Source organism: Manduca sexta, unplaced genomic scaffold (genome assembly GCF_014839805.1).
Source record: "Manduca sexta isolate Smith_Timp_Sample1 unplaced genomic scaffold, JHU_Msex_v1.0 HiC_scaffold_45, whole genome shotgun sequence".
Lineage (NCBI taxonomy): Eukaryota > Metazoa > Arthropoda > Insecta > Lepidoptera > Sphingidae > Manduca > Manduca sexta.
The window spans coordinates 212,281-230,541 of record NW_023595242.1 but is presented as its reverse complement, the minus strand read 5'-3'; the positions used below and the strand labels follow the sequence as shown (position 1 = coordinate 230,541).

The 18,261-nt window shown below is 36.0% G+C and overlaps 2 protein-coding genes across 2 annotated transcripts; both read right to left on the bottom strand.

Moving 5' to 3' along the window:
• Nucleotides 1-1,521: 1,521 nt before the first annotated feature.
• Nucleotides 1,522-14,159, bottom strand: LOC115443799 (rhoGEF domain-containing protein gxcJ). The gene is made up of 8 exons (XM_037446958.1): nucleotides 13,238-14,159; nucleotides 11,057-13,159; nucleotides 10,695-10,972; nucleotides 10,288-10,494; nucleotides 9,671-9,960; nucleotides 2,658-2,769; nucleotides 2,126-2,389; nucleotides 1,522-1,939 (listed from the first exon to the last, which is right to left on the bottom strand). The coding sequence occupies exons 2-8, from the start codon at nucleotides 13,062-13,064 to the stop codon at nucleotides 1,808-1,810; spliced, it is 3,291 nt and encodes a 1,096-aa protein (XP_037302855.1). The 5' UTR covers nucleotides 13,065-13,159; nucleotides 13,238-14,159; the 3' UTR covers nucleotides 1,522-1,807.
• On the bottom strand, nucleotides 13,564-15,092 carry LOC119193369. Its single transcript, XM_037446959.1, has one exon. The coding sequence runs from the start codon at nucleotides 14,987-14,989 to the stop codon at nucleotides 13,718-13,720; it is 1,272 nt and encodes a 423-aa protein (XP_037302856.1). The 5' UTR covers nucleotides 14,990-15,092; the 3' UTR covers nucleotides 13,564-13,717.
• Between the last annotated feature and the right edge of the window lie 3,169 nt (nucleotides 15,093-18,261).

Below are 18,261 nucleotides of genomic sequence, written 5' to 3'. Positions count from 1 at the left end.
CGTATAAAAATAATTAAGTCGTTTATTGTAGTTTATTACTTTTGGTTGGTTTTGTTGATCAGAATAAATAATATTGGATAAAAGGTAATTAAATTGTGGTAGGAAGGTTGTAGGAAGTTGGGAAGATTTATTTTTCGATCCTTTTTCTTTAAATTATTCTGTCGGTGTTTCAAGTAGGTTAATATGTATATTTGTCATTTATAAAGTCAGTGGGCGTATAATGCCACTAAAGTTTCCATGTGCTTGATTCTAAAAAAAAATTCTAATTAATAAATTCTTATCTAAAGTAATAAATAGGTTTTTATGCTTTAAATGACGAAACAAGCTTGTAGTTTGCCTGATGGTAAACGATATAAACGCACATAAACGGTAGAAACACCATTCAACACCTTGAATTGCAAAGTATTGTTTGGTATTGCACTGCACCCGTCATGAGACATGAGATATTAAGTCTCATTATGTCCAGTAGTTATACTGGCTACAACGTTCTTTAAACCTAACAGTGACTACCCACTGCTACTTGGCAGTAGAAATAGACATGGCAGTAGTACCTAACCAGGCGGACTCACATAAGAAATACCTACCGCCAGTTGTACATTAAAAAGCAATAAGGTATAAATGACAACGCAGCGTTTCAAATAACCTCAACACGTTTATTTTAATATTATTTTTATTCCTTTCGTATCTATTAATAACAAATAAAATACAATCCCAAGGCGAAAACATTTTTGTCTACAACTATTTAGCAAAATTAACATTACTTACATACTATACATAGATACAATAAATACAATTGAATGTTTATTTAGTTTTCACTTATAAATAATTATATTATAACACATTTCCCTTAAGACTAGTCAGGAAGTTACATTAATGAAAATAAAATATCAGACGGTTATAAAAGCTTTTTTTTACTTTTTTCGAAAAATGAAATTATATCACAGCTATTAAAATTAAATTATATACATAATATATTAATAAAATGTTAGAGTAAGTATGCACATGAAACATTAAATCGTCTAAATTTTGGTGTAAAGCTAATTAAAAACTAGTGACAAAATTACTTTAATGAAAAAATATTTACAATAAAAAAGAATTTAAGGAATTTTTGTTATTGCTTATCTGTTTACTTTTAATATTTAACACCCATGGTTTAACCAACGAGGGGAAATGCAATGTTACATTTTAAAATATCCATCACAAATTGGAAAAACATATTTAATTGACGAATTATATCAACTTAAACATAATACGAAGTTATGAAACAATATTTCGTTACTTCAATGCTGGAGCTTGATTTAAATGCACTCACTTTTACATATTGTATTAAATATCTTTTGTTGTTCAAAGAGTGGACGATAAAGGAAATTAAAAAGCATTTTTATAGTTCATTTTGCGCTTCATTTCATGTTTAACTTATTTATTGATCATATTTCACACCTTTATTACTATCATCAGATTTCATACGTGTTGGAAAAGTTTGCATTTGGTTTCAGTAATAATTTTTGTGGAGACCAATAATTTTCGTACTTATTTATTTTCGTTCTATGCTTCAGTTGATATGGCATTATATAAATTCATTCGTCATTTTTGTGTTTACCAGTGGCGAAGGGCTTTCACATTTTTTGGAGAACCCGACACAATGTACAGGTACTTCTAATATGAATAAATGCGATTTGAAAACGTTCCAATGATAATTAGATTTTACATAAGTTGCAAAAGGGAAGCCGGCAGGAATCAAGTTATATGGACCCTCCGCCGCTGGTTTTCAATTCTTATTTCCTTCTTCGATATTGTGTGTGACGCTTCAGTTCCTGGTCAGCATGGGGTTGATCATGATGTTGGCGAGGGCATTGCGTCGCTTCCTCCATGCGCCTGCGCCCTGCGCGTGGTACTGGAGTTGGCGATACCAGGAGCGGGTGCGAGCGTTTTCTTCCGCCTGGAATTAATAAAAATGATTTTATTTTGGAATAACTACAGTTATAATAAAATCATTGAAAGTATAAAATTTGTTTTTTTGCTTAAAATTATAATATTTTGACGTTATCATAATATAATAACATTATAGTTACGATAAACATGACATTTCTACATTCTAACACAGATGCCCAGATAGGTTACGAACCTTGAAAATATAAGAGTCCTTGGTAGTAATCTCATGGACTTCGAAGAAGTGCTCGGGCTCGTGATCCGCGGCCACCACACACCGGTCCAGGAACAGCGGCTCCCGTTGGAGAGTGTACCTTCCTGCCTTCTCCCTCACCAGGAGTAGAGCCGCTTCCCTCACACCACTGCGGGCGAAGAGCGTTTCCCCCTCCTTTTCTCTCGCTTCACGATCCCTCGCCTCCCGCGTTTCGCGGATCTCGTTCGTTTTGTGGGTAGTCGTTGGCTGGAAATTTGAAAAAAGAATTTCAAACTACATATTCCAAATTTAATTTTTTTCAGACAGTTTTTCTTTAACAAACTTTTAGATCATAAAACGATAAGTAAATTACAAGATAAGAAATACAAAACTGTAACCAAACTGTAGAGTTTCAAGTAAACCGTTTCAAAAGGCAATTCCAGACACACTTTTCAATAAAAAGAAAGTAATTTAAACTATTGTAATAATTATTACTATGAATACAAAACAAGGATTTTACACATGCCATACTGACCTTTCCGTTAGTTACCAAAAGGGCGTTGATCGGCGTTAGTTTGATGGTGCGGCCCTTCCGCCAGTTGTTGTCGTTCGGCTGGGTGAACAACAACTTGCCTTCCATTGCGAACCTTATGACAATATAAATAAAAAATATTATTGAGTGACGAGATCTTTTAATTAGACTATGTAATGTGATTACCAAGAATCGGAACAATAATGTTTGTTTAATCGAGTGTTATTGGATCCACGGGGTTCGCAATATAATACTTTAAATTACAATAGCAATTAATATTAAGGATATTAGAGAAGATGAATATTTGGTTTTAAATTACTTATTTAAAATATCATCTTTTTTTCCAAATGAAATATGAAGAGTTTTAAACTTAATCATTAAAAAATCACCTTTGTTTCTTTTTAAAATGAAACATGAAATAAAAAATAAACTCTTTAAAATCAGAGATATCAATGACTTATTTAAATCTGGAGAAAGTGCTATATTCATTAGTGAATAAGTAAATTCAACAATAAAGTCTTAATAGTGTAAATAGTCCGCTAAAATAACTCAACTATCAAACTCAAACTTGGCTAACAAAATCTTAACGCGTTCGTTAATTATATGACATGAAATTTAATAATCATCTAATCTAAAACTTGAGCTAATTCTTACAAAGATAAAACAAAGTGAAACCATTTTTCAGTGTCTTGACCCTTTTAATTGTTGAGTCGAGTCAAAGTCAATGAAAACACGTTTTAAACTTAATTGAGCCTATACAATTTCATCAGACCATTAAATAGTTTTTATGCTGAATTTATCTAGAACATTTTAGGTGCGTGTCGTATAACGTTCGATGAGCTATAATTGAAAAAATAACTAAGGGCTTTATGTGATTTTTAAAGTTTAAAATACGTGCTCTGTGCACTAAAATATAATTTTATTATTCACTAGCTTTTGCTCGCGGCTCAACCCGCGTTTGAAAGTTTATCCTATACAAAAAGTAGTCTATAGCACTCATGAGTAATGTAGCTTCTTATCAGTGAAAAAAAAATATAAATCAATTTGGTAGTTTCTGAGATTAGCGCGTTCAAACAAACTCTTCAGTTTTGTATATTAGATTTGCTTTATGTGGATATAATAAAATATATTGATATTATACTTATCTTCTATACTTATAATAAATCTGTAGAGAAGTCAATTCTGCACATGAAATATATTTCCAAAATAACTATCAGGGGGTGATTAGGGATCGATACTGATGCCAAAAATGCAATTTGTAAAATTTTTGTCTGTCTGTCTGTCTGTCTGTCCGTCTGTCCGTCTGTCCGTCTGTCTGTCTGTCTGTCTGTCTGTCTGTCTGTCTGTCTGTCTGTCTGTCTGTCTGTCTGTCTGTCTGTATAACCGTTATAGAAACAAAAACTACTCGACGGATTTTAACGAAACATGGTACAATTATTTGTCATACTCCTGTGCTGGTTATAGTATACTTTTCATCACGCTACAATTAATAGGAGCAGAGCAGTGAAGGGAAATGTTGGGAAAACGGGAGAAGTTACTCCATTTTTTAAGCTTCCGTCGCGTGTGCAAGCTTAATGGTTAAAGCTACACAGAAATCATGTATGACGGAAATGTTCTCCTCAAAATTATGTAAAAAATATCCCACCACAGCATATGTCTATCTTTTATGGTTGACTCACAATAACACGTGTAACTCCCGATAGCTTAGCAGTTCGAAGCATCCTCATTATATTTGTCTACTCTTACGTTTATAACACTCTCAGTCATCCCTAATTATAAAAGTTAACATTATTATTATTAAATATTCCATAAAAAAGAATCATAGAAATCGGTATAGAAACACCAAAGTTATACATGAAATACGCTAATAATAAGCCATCATGCGTGAATACTGAATCATTCTATAAGGATTATTTTTGTATATATATAAGGTCGCGAACGCACAGGCAGGCGGCTTGCTCGACACCTAGAGGCTAGCGAATGACCTAGCGAGTAGCTTCGTAAAACGAACATTCTCGAACGTTCGCGACCGGCTCCATTTTTGAAGTCCGAAATCCACGCGGGCGAAGCTGCGAGCGGAAGCTAGTATAATAATAATATCAGCCCGGTGTTATATACTGTCCCACTGTTGGGCACGGACCTCCTCTTCTGCTGAAAGGGATAAGGCCTTAGTCCACCACGCTAGCCCAGTGCGGATTAGTAGACTTCACACGCCCTCCAAAATTCCTATAGAGAATTGCTCAGGTATACAAGTTTCCTCACGATGTTTTCCTTCACCGTTAAAGCAAGCCATATTGATATATTCAACGAAAAATAAAAAAGTTCAACCATCACATTTTCATTTAGTCCAAATCCAATACAAATTTTATATCACACAATATGACTGCATATTTATCTAGAGTGAATTTAATTTTCGCGTGCCAGAAGCCCGCGTCGCAGTATTATTGCATCCGACATGGAGGCAACGCGTTTCATGTTCCTCGCTCTGTCATAAAATTCTAACTGAAATACTAATTTCAGCACTTTACTTTATTACTGGGCATGTCTCGTTCTAAACGTCTTTTATGACGCTAATGTGGTTATCATGTACTTATTAAAATTGCGGCTTATCTTTTAGTTCTCTCGATGTTTTCAAGTGTTTTTAAATTTATAATGAACCTTTTAAAGTTGATTGAATTGATTAATCTTGATGGTTGCTTTGATTGTATTTTGGACCAATGTTTGGCACTGTTTGAATTTGTTACTTCATCTCTATTAATTATATATTTAAATTTGAAGAGTTTGTTAGTTTGACCTTGTTAATGTCAAGAACTACGAAACCGATTTTTAATTTTTTTCACCAATAGGAAGCTATTACTCCTGAAGCTATAGTTTACTTTTTATCTCGAAAAAATATAACGCAGGACTTTTATCCCCGAAAAACTTCACACGCGGATGGATCCGTGAGTAAAACCTTATACCCAATGTATATTATCGGATCCGCAAGTAAGAGTTAGTACCCAATATATATTGTCCCACTGCTGGGCACGAGGTTCAACTCCTAACAGTGATGCTATATATTAAAGTTATCGCAACACAAAAAAAACATTTTCAAATATCCACCAAACGATATGTATCGACCTCTCGCTTTCCAACATAATATTTAAGACATCTTAAACACGACCATATTTTCTGATCAAATCGGTCCTTATTTATTTATAGAACGTTGCAATAATCCGCCGACCCAGCTTTTAAGACCTATAAAGGCTTAATTCTGGACCCGTTCCTTACTTTTATCATCCAATAACATATTTTGAAGTGTACGTTATTCGCTTTTTACGTATAATTACTTGTATTTGAAGCTATCACTCGTAAAGACCCCTCGGGAATGGTTCTCGCCGTTACTACCACTAAAGCGACGATTACCAGTTATGGAACAAGTTATGAAAGTTTGGCGAGTTATATATAACTATTGAGGTGATTGTCTATATAATAGTTTATGAAAATTAAGTTTGACTATTAAGTAATATTGATTTATTTATTAGCACTGCCAAATTGTACATATAATAACAGTTACACTATTATTAAATAATTATTATAGTCACTGATATGTACAACAAGTACGGTGTACATAACATTTACCACAGCACTCAGCAGGTATAAAGCTTAATTGAAATATGGAAGTGAAAAAAGAATTAATTTAGTGATAATATTCTGAATAATTAATTGGTATTAATGTATTTATATCCTCGATATTTGACATAGATTGAATATGCATTTTAATTTATTAAGTCACGGAACTGTCACTAAATTCCTTTTTTTACATAATTTTAACAAGAAAGTAGTTATACGGCTACCTGCAGATCTACATCTAGTGTTAGGTATGACGTAATAGGTTTCAATACACATATAGACAACAGATATTTCTTCAAGTCATTAGCTAAATAAATGAAAAACAACTCTACCTAGTCTTGCCATAAATATTGTAATAAAGAAAAAAGAAAATTGTTAACTGCAAATAACATTTATTACTTTTACAGTGTGTCAGTTTAATACATAAATATAAAACAATTAAAAATATAAAAAGCTTATTCGAAGTGGTCTCCATTGGCTGCAATACAGTCCTTTAAACGATGAGGCCAGTTATCAATAGAAGCACGCACTCTTTCCATGGGAAAATTCTTCACTGCCAATCGTATAGATTGTTTTAGGGACTCCAAATTATCATGGCGTTTAGAGCAAGCTGTACTCTCTAAAACTGACCACAAATCATAATCCAGCGGATTAAGATCGGGACTAGACGACGGCCAGTCTTCAGCTCTGATGAAGTCCGAAACGTTCGATTCCAACCAAGACTGCGTGGACCGAGCTTTATGACCCGGCGCCGAGTCTTGCTGGAAGGACCATACTTGGTTATTGAACATGGTGATGTTAAGGGGCTTAACTACCTTCTCAAGAATGGTATCTTGATACACTTGTGCCGATGTTTTGATACCTTTTCACAAAAATATGGCTCAGTCACTCCTTCATAGCTAACACCCCACCAAACCATCACTGAAGTCGGATAATCTCCACGTTGCACTCTGTCGACTAATTGGGAAGCTTCCTTAGAGCTTTGAGCATAAATACGGTCATTTTGTTTGTTAAAATGTTGCTCAATTGTAAAAATTTTCTCATCCGTAAACAAAATTTTTCTGTGACCTCCCTTTGCGTACCGCTTCAGTAGTTGTTTCGATTTTACCACCCTATTCTTCTTTAAATTATCAGTTAAGAAATGGCCAGTGCGTCTCTTATAGGCTGCAAGTCCTAAGTCATCTTTTAAAATACGCGACATGGTTCTAGGTGCTATCTTCATTTCCCGAGATAAAATCTTTTGCTTTCGGACAGGATTTCTTCGAATTCTTTCCCTTACTGCTTTGACCACCTTTTTCGTACGAACACTACGTGGACGGCCAGATCTTTTTCTGTCACAAACAGAGGAGGTCTCATTGTACCTATTAATAGCCCGGTACACAAACATTTTACTAATACCAAGTGTATGGAGAGTTTTAAAAATTGCATTTGGCTCCATACCTACTTTGTGTAATGCTATCACAGCGATTCGGTTCTCTTTATCACCCCACACCATTTTAATATCGCAAAATATTTTACAATGTATTGGCGCCAAAATGAGAAAACACAATGAACAATCGTATAAAAATGACAGATTCGAAATTCAAATGTAATATTTTTTTATAATTAAGTGTAACAGTATTTATGGCCAGACTAAGTATTTTCTACTTTACTTTATAAAACTTTTTGATGATGTTTACATGTTCATCAAAAGTGAGCGGTGAATCTGCTGAATGAATATACATTTTTGAAACCTATATGAAGCCTGTAAAGTATTGACATAGCGATAGACCAAAACCTTGATTAAGTAATAGATATTTTTATTTTAAAATACAGTGGCACTGTTATCTCAGGAAAGGGCTTCATACGAGGAAGTTGAACACAAAATAATAAAAACGGGATAAAAATTCTTATGACTTGTCCAGGCCGCAAACCTGCGGCTCGCAATGCCTTTGGTAATGGGGCACTTGTCCCATCCACCAATAGGAAGAGAATGTGCTGCTAATACAATTTGCCAAAACATCGACGAATTATGGTCCTAAACGTTTATTTTTAATTAAAATCGTGTTCAGATTAAATTCTGTTTTAATGGTTTTATGACACTACAAATTTTCCTTTAATGTGTATACCGTTACATACTATGTGATTATTTATAGTATACCTATGGTTCTAAGAGTATTTATAATATTTAATTTATAGTAGAAAGAAGTAAAATTTAAAATTAATTCACTAATAGAAGACGAATGTGTTCTGTAAAATAGAGGGTATTTTATATCTATGCCCGTGACTTCGTACGCGCAAATTTGTGGCGCATACGCAGGCGACACTTTTAGAGAGCTGATAAAATGCATAAATTAAAACCTTAACAAATTAGATTTTTTTTCGTATGTAGGGGGCAGGGGCTTTTTTCTTTTGAAATTTTGTTTGGTCTTATCCTGTTTTTATCATCGGCAAGAACCCTAGCGTAAATAACTTTTTTAAACGATATTCCATTTTAATGAAACATGAGATGTTGTCTATTATGTCCAGTAGTTACGCTGGCTACAATGTTCCTCGAACCGGAACACAACAGTGACTACACACTGCTATTTGGCGGCAGAAATAGACATTGCGGTGGTACCTACCCAGGCGGATATTCTACAATATGTATAGATTTACTTAATTTACTTAAGCCTGGAAGACTTCCAGCGAAGTCGCAAACAATGTCCAGTTTAATATAAAATTAAAAACTTTCTAATAAAATAACATTCTATTTCTCAAGCAAAACTAAGTTTCTACATAAATGTGCTAAAGTTGCATAAACTATGCGGGCAGTTATATGCTAAGTATAGTGTTAACTAGGGTAATTAAGAGTCACTTCATGCATTTCCGCATTCAGCAGCGGAATAAATAAGCCAATACTTTACTTGAAAATTGTGTATGTAGTTCACATTAAATTTATTAACGAGGTTAAGAACGAAAATTAATAAATCTATGAATATTTGATTTCAAACTCAGTACATAAAAATCAAGCTTTCCGTTCAAATACCTACTTTTCTTTCATTCATACTGGCGGTAGGTCCCTCATATGTGAGAGTCCGCCTGGGTAGGTACCACCGCAATGTTTATATCTGCCGCCAAGCAACAGTGTGTAGTCACTGTTGTGTTCCGGTTTGAAGGACATTGTAGCCAGTATAACTACTGGACATAATGAGACTTATATCTCACGTCTCAAGATGGCGAGCGCAGTAGAATACCAAACAATATTTTGTAATGAAAGATGTTCTATGGTGTTTCTATTATATATAGGCCGTCGTATCGCCTAACATCAGGCAAACGGCACGCTCGTCTCGTCATTCAAAGCAATATAAAAAAAAAAACATCTCCTATAGCCGATCACTGCATCTTACTTTTCATTAAACCTACAACAATCTAAATCAACCCACCTAGCATCTTCGTGATTCCAATCCAGAACATCAACCGCCATCTTCCTCAGCCGTATATCAGCTACATGGAGATCATGCGCTGTCCTTCTCGTTGCAGCTAGTCTTCGCCACAGAGGCACATCTCTCGCAGCAGCCGCCGCGGCTGCAGCAGCAGCGTTGATCTCCTCGAGGCGGGATTCGACACAGCGCTGCGCCGCCCGCACGTCTTCACGCTCAGTCGCGCAACCAGCGGTCGCTCGGTACAGACGTGAGAGAAGAAGTGGATATTTTGTCACGCGTTGTACTGGCACCTGGAAATTGAATGGGTTGTGAAATTTAATCGGCTTTTAATTAATGCTCTACAAATCAAAATTAATTTATTTTGCTAAAAAAACATGATATGAATTTAGATGTTTAATCCACAATACAACTTGTTTTACCGATTTAATGGTATCCAAAATTCTATACAAGTACTTATAATTAGAGTACGTAGTTAAAAAAGTATTTTCTTAGTTATTCTGGTAAGAGAGCAAAATAATTCTGTTATCCATAACTCGTCAAGAAAGTAAAAAATGTGTGCTAATATTAAATCTCTAAAAGCCCGTAGAAATTCATTTTAATATCTTTAAAAAATTTACCATGAGAAATGAGTTTAAATTCATTCTCCTCAAAACGGTGTTTTCCATTTGCGAGACGCGTAAGAATATCCTCAGGAGTTCCTTCTCCTTCTCCAGGCCGGCCAGGAGCAGGGCAGCACCAGCTTGCTTCACGCAGTACGACTGGAACGCGGTCAGCATTCCCGAACACTCCAGCAGGATCTTACCGACGTTGACTGTTAAAAGATCCTAAAAGATATGACATTTATTAATTATTTTTAATCGTCAGTTATAAAGCCGAATGTGTTTTTATTAAAAGTTGTTTTTATAATCCTTATAAATGTAAAAATACGTGGCAAAAAACACGTTACCGCCTATAATTACTAAAATATCATATTTTATGGGTATTATCCATTCATAATTAAATTGTATCTACATAAGAAAATCACCTCGTCTCCTTGTTCCATGGCGATTTCAAGTCCATCTCTTAATTTCTCAGACAACACTTGATTATTTTCTATTAATTCTTCAACATTTAAGAAAATTGCACTCAGTTGTTCTTGTGTTAGCAGACCTGCTACCAACATAGGTTTGTAGAATTCTTCTAGAATAATCTGCAAATCACGTCCATATTTTTCTTCTGTTTCAACAATTTCTGTAATAATCTCTTTTCTTTCTGCTCGTTTCTTGGCACATTTTCGACATACTAAAGGCGCATAGATTGTACCTAGAATAAAAATATATTAATTAGTAAGTATCTATTTTCATATGAATACGAATATTTTAGTGCATTAAAAAAAAACATATTCACCTTGTTCTGTTATTTGAGTTTCCACAGCAGTGTCACAATCTTCACAAAGATGAATAGGAGTGTCCTTATCAGTTAAGCTGTTACAGGGTGAGGTTTTACCTTGAAGACGACTTCTAGAAGATTTACTGGTCTCTGAACCAACTCCAGAATCATTTCTTTCAATTTCGGCAGAAGTCTTCTTACATACCGCTGTTTTCTCTAAAGTCTCATGATTAATAATTAACGAATTATCTTCGCTTGAATCAGAAGCATTGGATAACTGACTTGTGTTGCTACTAAGACGTGTTTCAATAATTTCACTATTTATACTTTTTTCTTTCGATTCATTTAATAGAGTCGATGAATCATTGTTTTCGTAGTTAGTAATATACGTTTCTTCATCATCTATGCCTCTTTCTTTAGCATCCACTAAGTAAGATAGAATATCATATTTTGATGCACCTTCAAATATTGATCGGGAGCCGCTACGTTTCTCGTCATCAAGAATTGAAAGTGAGTTGGGAGGTGGATTAACAGGTAATGGCGGTGGCATATCTCCTATTTCTTCATAAATAGGATCGGTGTTAAGCCGAATTGACTCGTAATGATGGTCGTCATCAGTGTTGTTGGCAATCTCTATTTCACACAGCGCGGCGTCTACCAGCATTTGGTAAAATTTCGATCTTGTCGAATTTGTATCGTCTTCTGTAGATAGCTCACTCGCCGAGGCATTATAGCAGTCAGACATCGGTTCGAGATCTGAAAATACACCCATAGCACCGCTCTCATACTCCATACTTTCATAGGGAGCAGAGCAGCCATTATCGTCGTTCTCTTGACAGACAGACGGGTCGATTACTTCTTTATTTTTCGACTCGTTGTCTTTGGCACTATTCTGATTCTTTGGTTCCTCTTCCTGGGTATTTACATTCTTAGTCGCTTCTTCTTTTAAACTCATCAAAGAACTTTCTATCAATTTTTCTATTGTTATATCATTACTATCTGTGCCTTCTAGATTTTTAGTTTCTTGAAGTTTTATTAAAGAATTCTCTATTAACTTTTTTACTAAATCCGAATCCAAACCTTCTGCCAAATGTCCAAAGAAAGGGTCATCAAATAATTTTGATACAAAGCTACCGTTTTCCATGCTCTTGTTGTTGTCGCTGTCAGTAGACACATTTTGATTTCCTTCTTGTGTTTTGCCACACACGTGCGGAATCAAGTTTCGCCTTACAGCTTCTACTGGATCTTTAAGAAAAGAAGACACATCGGAGGAAGAGTTGTTGACACTATTACTTTCGTTGTAGTATTCTTCATACGTATTTGCTTCTACTCTGTTTTCGTTGTTTGGAGAAAGAACAGCTCCGATATAAATCTGGCTTTTTGATTTTTTTACTTGTTGTTGTGGAGATCCCACACTTATGGTCACAGTTGTGCCGGTTTGATATGTATTACAGGAATTTCCATAATCCTCATTTACGACAACTGATGACAAATAAATAGGTGTGTCACTGTTAACATTCATGGTCGAGTAACATTCATTACCATTTATTTGAATTGAAGTCTTTCTAGGCTCAATTTCTACTGGTCTCATAACTCCTGTATGTATTTTTTGTTCATCATCACTATCAGAATCGAACTGTTTAACTCGAAGAATAGTTTTTTGTTCATAGTCATTGGCGTCAGACCATTCATCACTCGTTGAACTTGAAGAATTGTTACGTACAAACCTTGTCTTGACATAATTGTGCTTCTTTGATTTTGTCCGTTCTTTTGATTTTATCCTAGGCGGTGGTTCAGGGGATTCAGATATACCACGCCTCAGGTTACTCAAAATTTTTCTTGTGATATCACTACTGTCACTCAAATTGCCTGATTCAATGTGGTCATTATTTATTGGTAGTTCCTCTGAAGTATTCAATGTTTGCGCAGATACGTAAGGGCTTTGAGTATTTGTCTCTGGTTCCATAGGAGATGTGAAAAATACTTGACTTGTATGGCCATGCTTACTTTTCGGCCTTAACGCCATTGTATCTAAGAATTTTGGTGGGTCAATGATTAAAGTTGATGTCAAACGTTCCGACTCTGAGCGACGAAGCACAGGTATCTTTGGAATATTGTTATCTGAAAAAAGAAAAACTGATATAAGCATGAATTTTGTTGTAAATAGTCTGTCATGTATAGAAAGAAATATGTACTTACCTTCTTTGAGAGTGATATTTTGGTTATCATCGTTTATTGTTTGTTCATTACTTTCCTCTTGTATTTGATTTTCTTCACAGACTACTTCAAAGCTCGGCACACTGACCTGCACATCTTCATAAATTTGGGGATCTTTATAAGTATCTTTTTCTTCTGGTTCAACTATTTCTTCAATCGTAGTTGAATGCAAACTATGGCTAACTATATCACCTTCGGCTATAATGTCTTCTTCAGTTTCATTTTGAATTGGTAGTGGTTCTGGTATTTCTGTTACTATATTTTGTTCAAGATTTAACTCTGCTGTGTATATCACTTTAGTTTCTTCATTTTCCACCAAGAATTGTACACGTTTTCTTTGTAATATATTGTGAGATGAGATCGACCCTTTATCTTTAGGTTTAGGTAAATAAAATAAAGAAGAATTTGCACGTTTGTTATCGAAAGAATCGTCAGATGTTTCTACTCTCGTTGATGAATCATTTAAATCATAATTTCTAGGTTTTTCAATATAGATTTAATAGTATCGGTATTGTGATTCTTGCTTTTAGAATTACGCGAGAAATCAACATTCTTTCTGAAACCTCTTTCTGGTAAGCGTTGATTGTCACTTTCACTGTCATCGTCGATTTTATTTATATTTCTTAATCGTCTCGGTGGTCTTTTCGGAGAAACGCTTTTTTGTTTTGTACGATTTGAACTGGATATATTTAAAATTTTCTTACTTGAACTTTTACTCAGAGACGACTTTTTGCTCTCGGTTTTAATATCCGGTAACGATACTGAAGGTGATATTTCGTGTGTTTTCAAATCATAGTTTTTGAGATCATTATTATTAACAGAATCATAGACTGATGTGCTTTCTATAGTGCGCGATCTGGATTCATCAGAAACTCTTATACGTTGTCCGCCAATAGCTTTGACATTAGAATCCGATTTCGACTTACTTAGGGTCCCTAAATTATTATTTTTTATAGATTCTTGAAATACGTCACCAAATGCATCATCAAACTCAATCTCCGCAAGAGATTTCGAATTTCCATTTGATTTAACCAAATCATATGGATTGATATCGCACGACAAAATTGATTTTTTGGAGTCATTTGTGCTGGCTTCCTCCTCAACCCATATTTCATTAACTCGACTCGTCGATTTACTCCTACTTTTTCTAAGAGTTTCTGGGCTTGGCTTTTTAGTTTTAATCCTGCAAGGACTAATGCTCTTAGCACGAGACCTCGTAGCCGAGAACTGACTTCCTATGCGAGTTTCGTGAGGAGGCGCTAATCGACTGCGTCGCATCAGATCATATGGATCTGAGTCGCCATTGGGCTTAAGGATTGTAGGTCTTGATTTTGTCCCTTGCACACGAACGGTCCCAGCTCTGAGCAAACCAGTATCTCGACTTAACTGTGGACCTCTTACCGTACCTCCCACGAGTAGTCGTGGACTTTCTGTTATAGTTAATGGCAAACGAGATCCCTTACATTTCTTACAAATACTGACTTTGGTTGAGCTGGTTTTCTTTGTACCGTTCAGATACTCGGGACAGGAACATAGTATAACAGCGTAGTTGTGTGGTGTGGGTTTTTGAGGCGTGCTGATGAGAACGGGACCAGGTACTTCGGGATAAGCGGAGAAGACGCTAGGTCTCATTGGTGGGGTTTGAGTCCTGACGGACCCGTAAAGCCAAGTTTCAGCATACTTCATTGATTTTGATAGCGCTGAACCTCCTGGTCCACTGATAGTTCCATACATGTATGGACTCTCCGGTGACTTCTCCGACGATTTTGAACTTCCTGACGTGTTCAACTTCAATTTTGAAGACCATTTCTTCGGCCGTGTGTTTTCTGGTGTGTCGTATATCTGAAAGAGAACAAGTAAAAATTCAAAAAACAAACAAAATACAAGCACGTAAGTGTTCAATTCAGATTAAGTAGTACTCTATTTATAATAAAATACTTTATTTTTATTTTACTGTTATTAATGCAACCTAAAAAAACAGACATAAAAAATGCTTTGAACCTATTTCAAAAGTCAAATATTAAGTACCTATTATAATTTGATTATGAATAGCTTATAATATCTTTTAATGTACTCTTTGACAAAATGTTAATCAACGATATAAAATATTAAATGAGTGATCACGAAAAAATATCCATATGTCAATAAAGCTTAAAAATACATCCTTGATGTCCAAGTAAAGCTGAACTTTTGGCGAACAAACTTTACCGATGAAGTATTGACTTCATCTAAAGGCATTTGTTTACTAACTCTGAAAAGCTAAAGAGCTTTTTCATGCAAATATTTTTTAGCCTATTTATAAAGTTGACTTCATATTTCACAGCTTAAGCTTAGGACAAATTTTGTATTCATGGATAATTTCCACGGTATACAAAGCATTTTATGTTGACAATATAATTAATAGAGTTTTGTTCGCTTCAAGTTATTTCATTATTAAAGCACGCGTTTATTATTTGTTGACTAAAACTTATATTATTTTTGTCGGTAGCAAAATGGGACATCGCGACATTGTTTTTTACTGTAACATGCATACCTTTTCTATATAAACATTCAAGTAGCGTTAAATAACTTTTTTTATATTTTTTCTTTATTACTTATTGTCCAAGAAACAAAGTATAGTACAATGGTCATTTGTCAAGAATTTTCGGAACATACGATCTTGTTTTATTTACATTCGTTTTAATTAAAACTGTGAGAATATTCATTAACCGGGTAAGTGTTTTAATTTGAGGATAAAGCCTATGGCTCGCTTACGTTAATTGACTATTAAGAGCTTGGTTACTTCAATTAAGTGTGGCGTTTTGATTGCATGTTCTGTTAAGGGTTTTATTTGTTATCGTTCCTTAATATATCCTCCTGTACGTGTTCCTGAAATTATTTGCAATTCGAACTCTATTAAGAGCTATTAAGATTTTTTTTTGGTTAGTGTAAATATTTTGGCTATCATGTGTTTGTACCAATAGATAAGTAAGAAAAAAAGTGACAGATCAATGTAGTATCTCTTACTTAATGCGGTGTTTTTAAGCAAACGAGTGCGCTGGTCGTAATTTTAGAAGTTGTCTATTAAAAATTTTAAATACATCATTTATAAAAATTAAACAACATATAATTGCAATATGTTATCTTAAGTTTGATTGTTTAGTTTTACTAATTTAATTTAAAAATAAAAGGCGGCGATAGCCTAGTTTGGTGTGGAACGGACTGCCAAGACGAATGTCCGCAGGTTCAAATCCCAAGGGCACACACCTCTGACTTTTCTAAAAAATAGTGTGTGTATTCTTTGTGAATTTATCGTTCGCTTTAACGGTGAAGAAAACATCGTTAGGAAACCTGCACATCTGAGAAGTTCTCTATAGGAATTTCGAAGGTGTGTGAAGTCTACCAATCGGCACTAGACCAGCGTGGTGGACTAAGGTCTAATCCCTCTCAGTAGTAGAGGAGGCCCGAGCTCAGCAGTGGGCAAGTATATAATACAGGGCTGATATTATTATTTATTATTATTATAATTTAAAAATAAGTAAATACATTTTAAATAGAAAAAAGTGAAAATACGAATATCATTAAACTTGTTTATGCAATGGCATTTTATAACCAGTTCAATTAGAATCATCTAGGATAAAATTTGCAAGCATTTATAATCTTTTAATCTTATGCATTATAATCAAAATACTTATTATGCATTATATTTCAATAATAAATCGTATTTTAAACGAATTTAAATCCAATAACTACCCTGAAAATATATCTATCTATATCTTATCCGCCCGTATCCGCCCACTGCTGAGTATACTCCTCTTTGTCACGATACTCTTGCCAGTCCTGTATAAGTCTTAGCAGTGGCTAAATAGCCAGTGGGCTTGCATGCTTGTCGGCATACCGTGTGAAAAATCTGCCCATCGGGCATGGACGCCGCCAAGATTATTTTAAGGGAGGTGCATCTCCTCCTACACTCTCATCTCATCAGCCTACAACTGTCCACTGCTGAACATAGGCCTCCCCTAAACCGCGCCTCGTTGCTCGGTCCTCCGTTCTCCTCATCCAGCGTCCACGATCCTACGAATGTCGTCGGACCAGCGGGTCGGAGGTCGTCCTACGCTACGCCTACTTTGCTCCTTTTTTTTTTTTTTTTTTGGTTTCGCGGAGAATGTCCCTTATTACTACCGCCCAGCCTTCGTGGGGGGCGACTGAGCGGTTATGCTGGGGTAACCGTGCCTTACGGCCCGGCGTTGAGCCGCCCGGATTTGATGACGACCTTCGGGCGACCGCCGGGCCGAGTCCCTAACCCGAGTACAACTAACCTATGCACGGCCTACCAGCTAAAACTCCGCGGTGGCCCTCTTCGGCGCATTAGGGACGACTGCGGGCTTCCTCTGACGGAAGTGTCTAAGTATTCGTCCGCAGCCGACCCTGCGCGGTGCCGCCTTGCGGCCCGTCTCCTATGGGGGGGGGGGCTCAGAAGCCCCCACGCACCGAAGGACGCCCTCGGCGTCTACGGCAGCATGAGGCCAACTACACACTGCCGTCCATCCCGGGGGTCAACCGAAAAATGTGCAAGGATGCACAAAATTGCAGTAGGGCGGACAGCCCCCTGCTGCCCGCCGACGACCCCCTTCGTGGCCCCTATTAGTCGCCTCTTACGACAGGCAGGGGATACCGTGGTGGAATTCTTCAAACGCCCCCATTCCACAGGGCGGACGCCTACCTTGCTCCTGCTACACACTATACTATATAATATGTTTAAGTTTTTCTTTTTTATATTTAAATCGCGGGGTTTTTAAAATGCTTTATCATAAAAAAGTATCTGTGGTTGATAGTTCCCATTGTTGTAGGTTTATTCAGTAACTTATTTTTAGTGATTTATATCTGGGCAGGGGGTGCACGTGAACCTACTTGCACCCCCCTCCCGATGCCATCGGGCTAGTGATTTGCCTCTACTTTGCCCGTTTCTCAGATCCTATTCGGTGTTGCCTTGGTCTACCCACCGTCGTCCCGTCTAGCCGTGTTCC

Excerpts from the sequence above, each read along its gene's own strand:
- LOC119193369 (XM_037446959.1), bottom strand. The coding sequence starts at position 14,989 with ATGTATGGAACTATCAGTGGACCAGGAGGTTCAGCGCTATCAAAATCA.
- LOC115443799 (XM_037446958.1), bottom strand. The coding sequence starts at position 13,064 with ATGGCGTTAAGGCCGAAAAGTAAGCATGGCCATACAAGTCAAGTATTT. Across the intron at positions 10,973-11,056 it reads AACTCAAATAACAGAACAAG|GTACAATCTATGCGCCTTTA; the intron begins GTGAATATGTTT and ends TTTTTATTCTAG. Across the intron at positions 2,770-9,670 it reads TGGAATCACGAAGATGCTAG|GTTCGCAATGGAAGGCAAGT; the intron begins GTGGGTTGATTT and ends TATTGTCATAAG.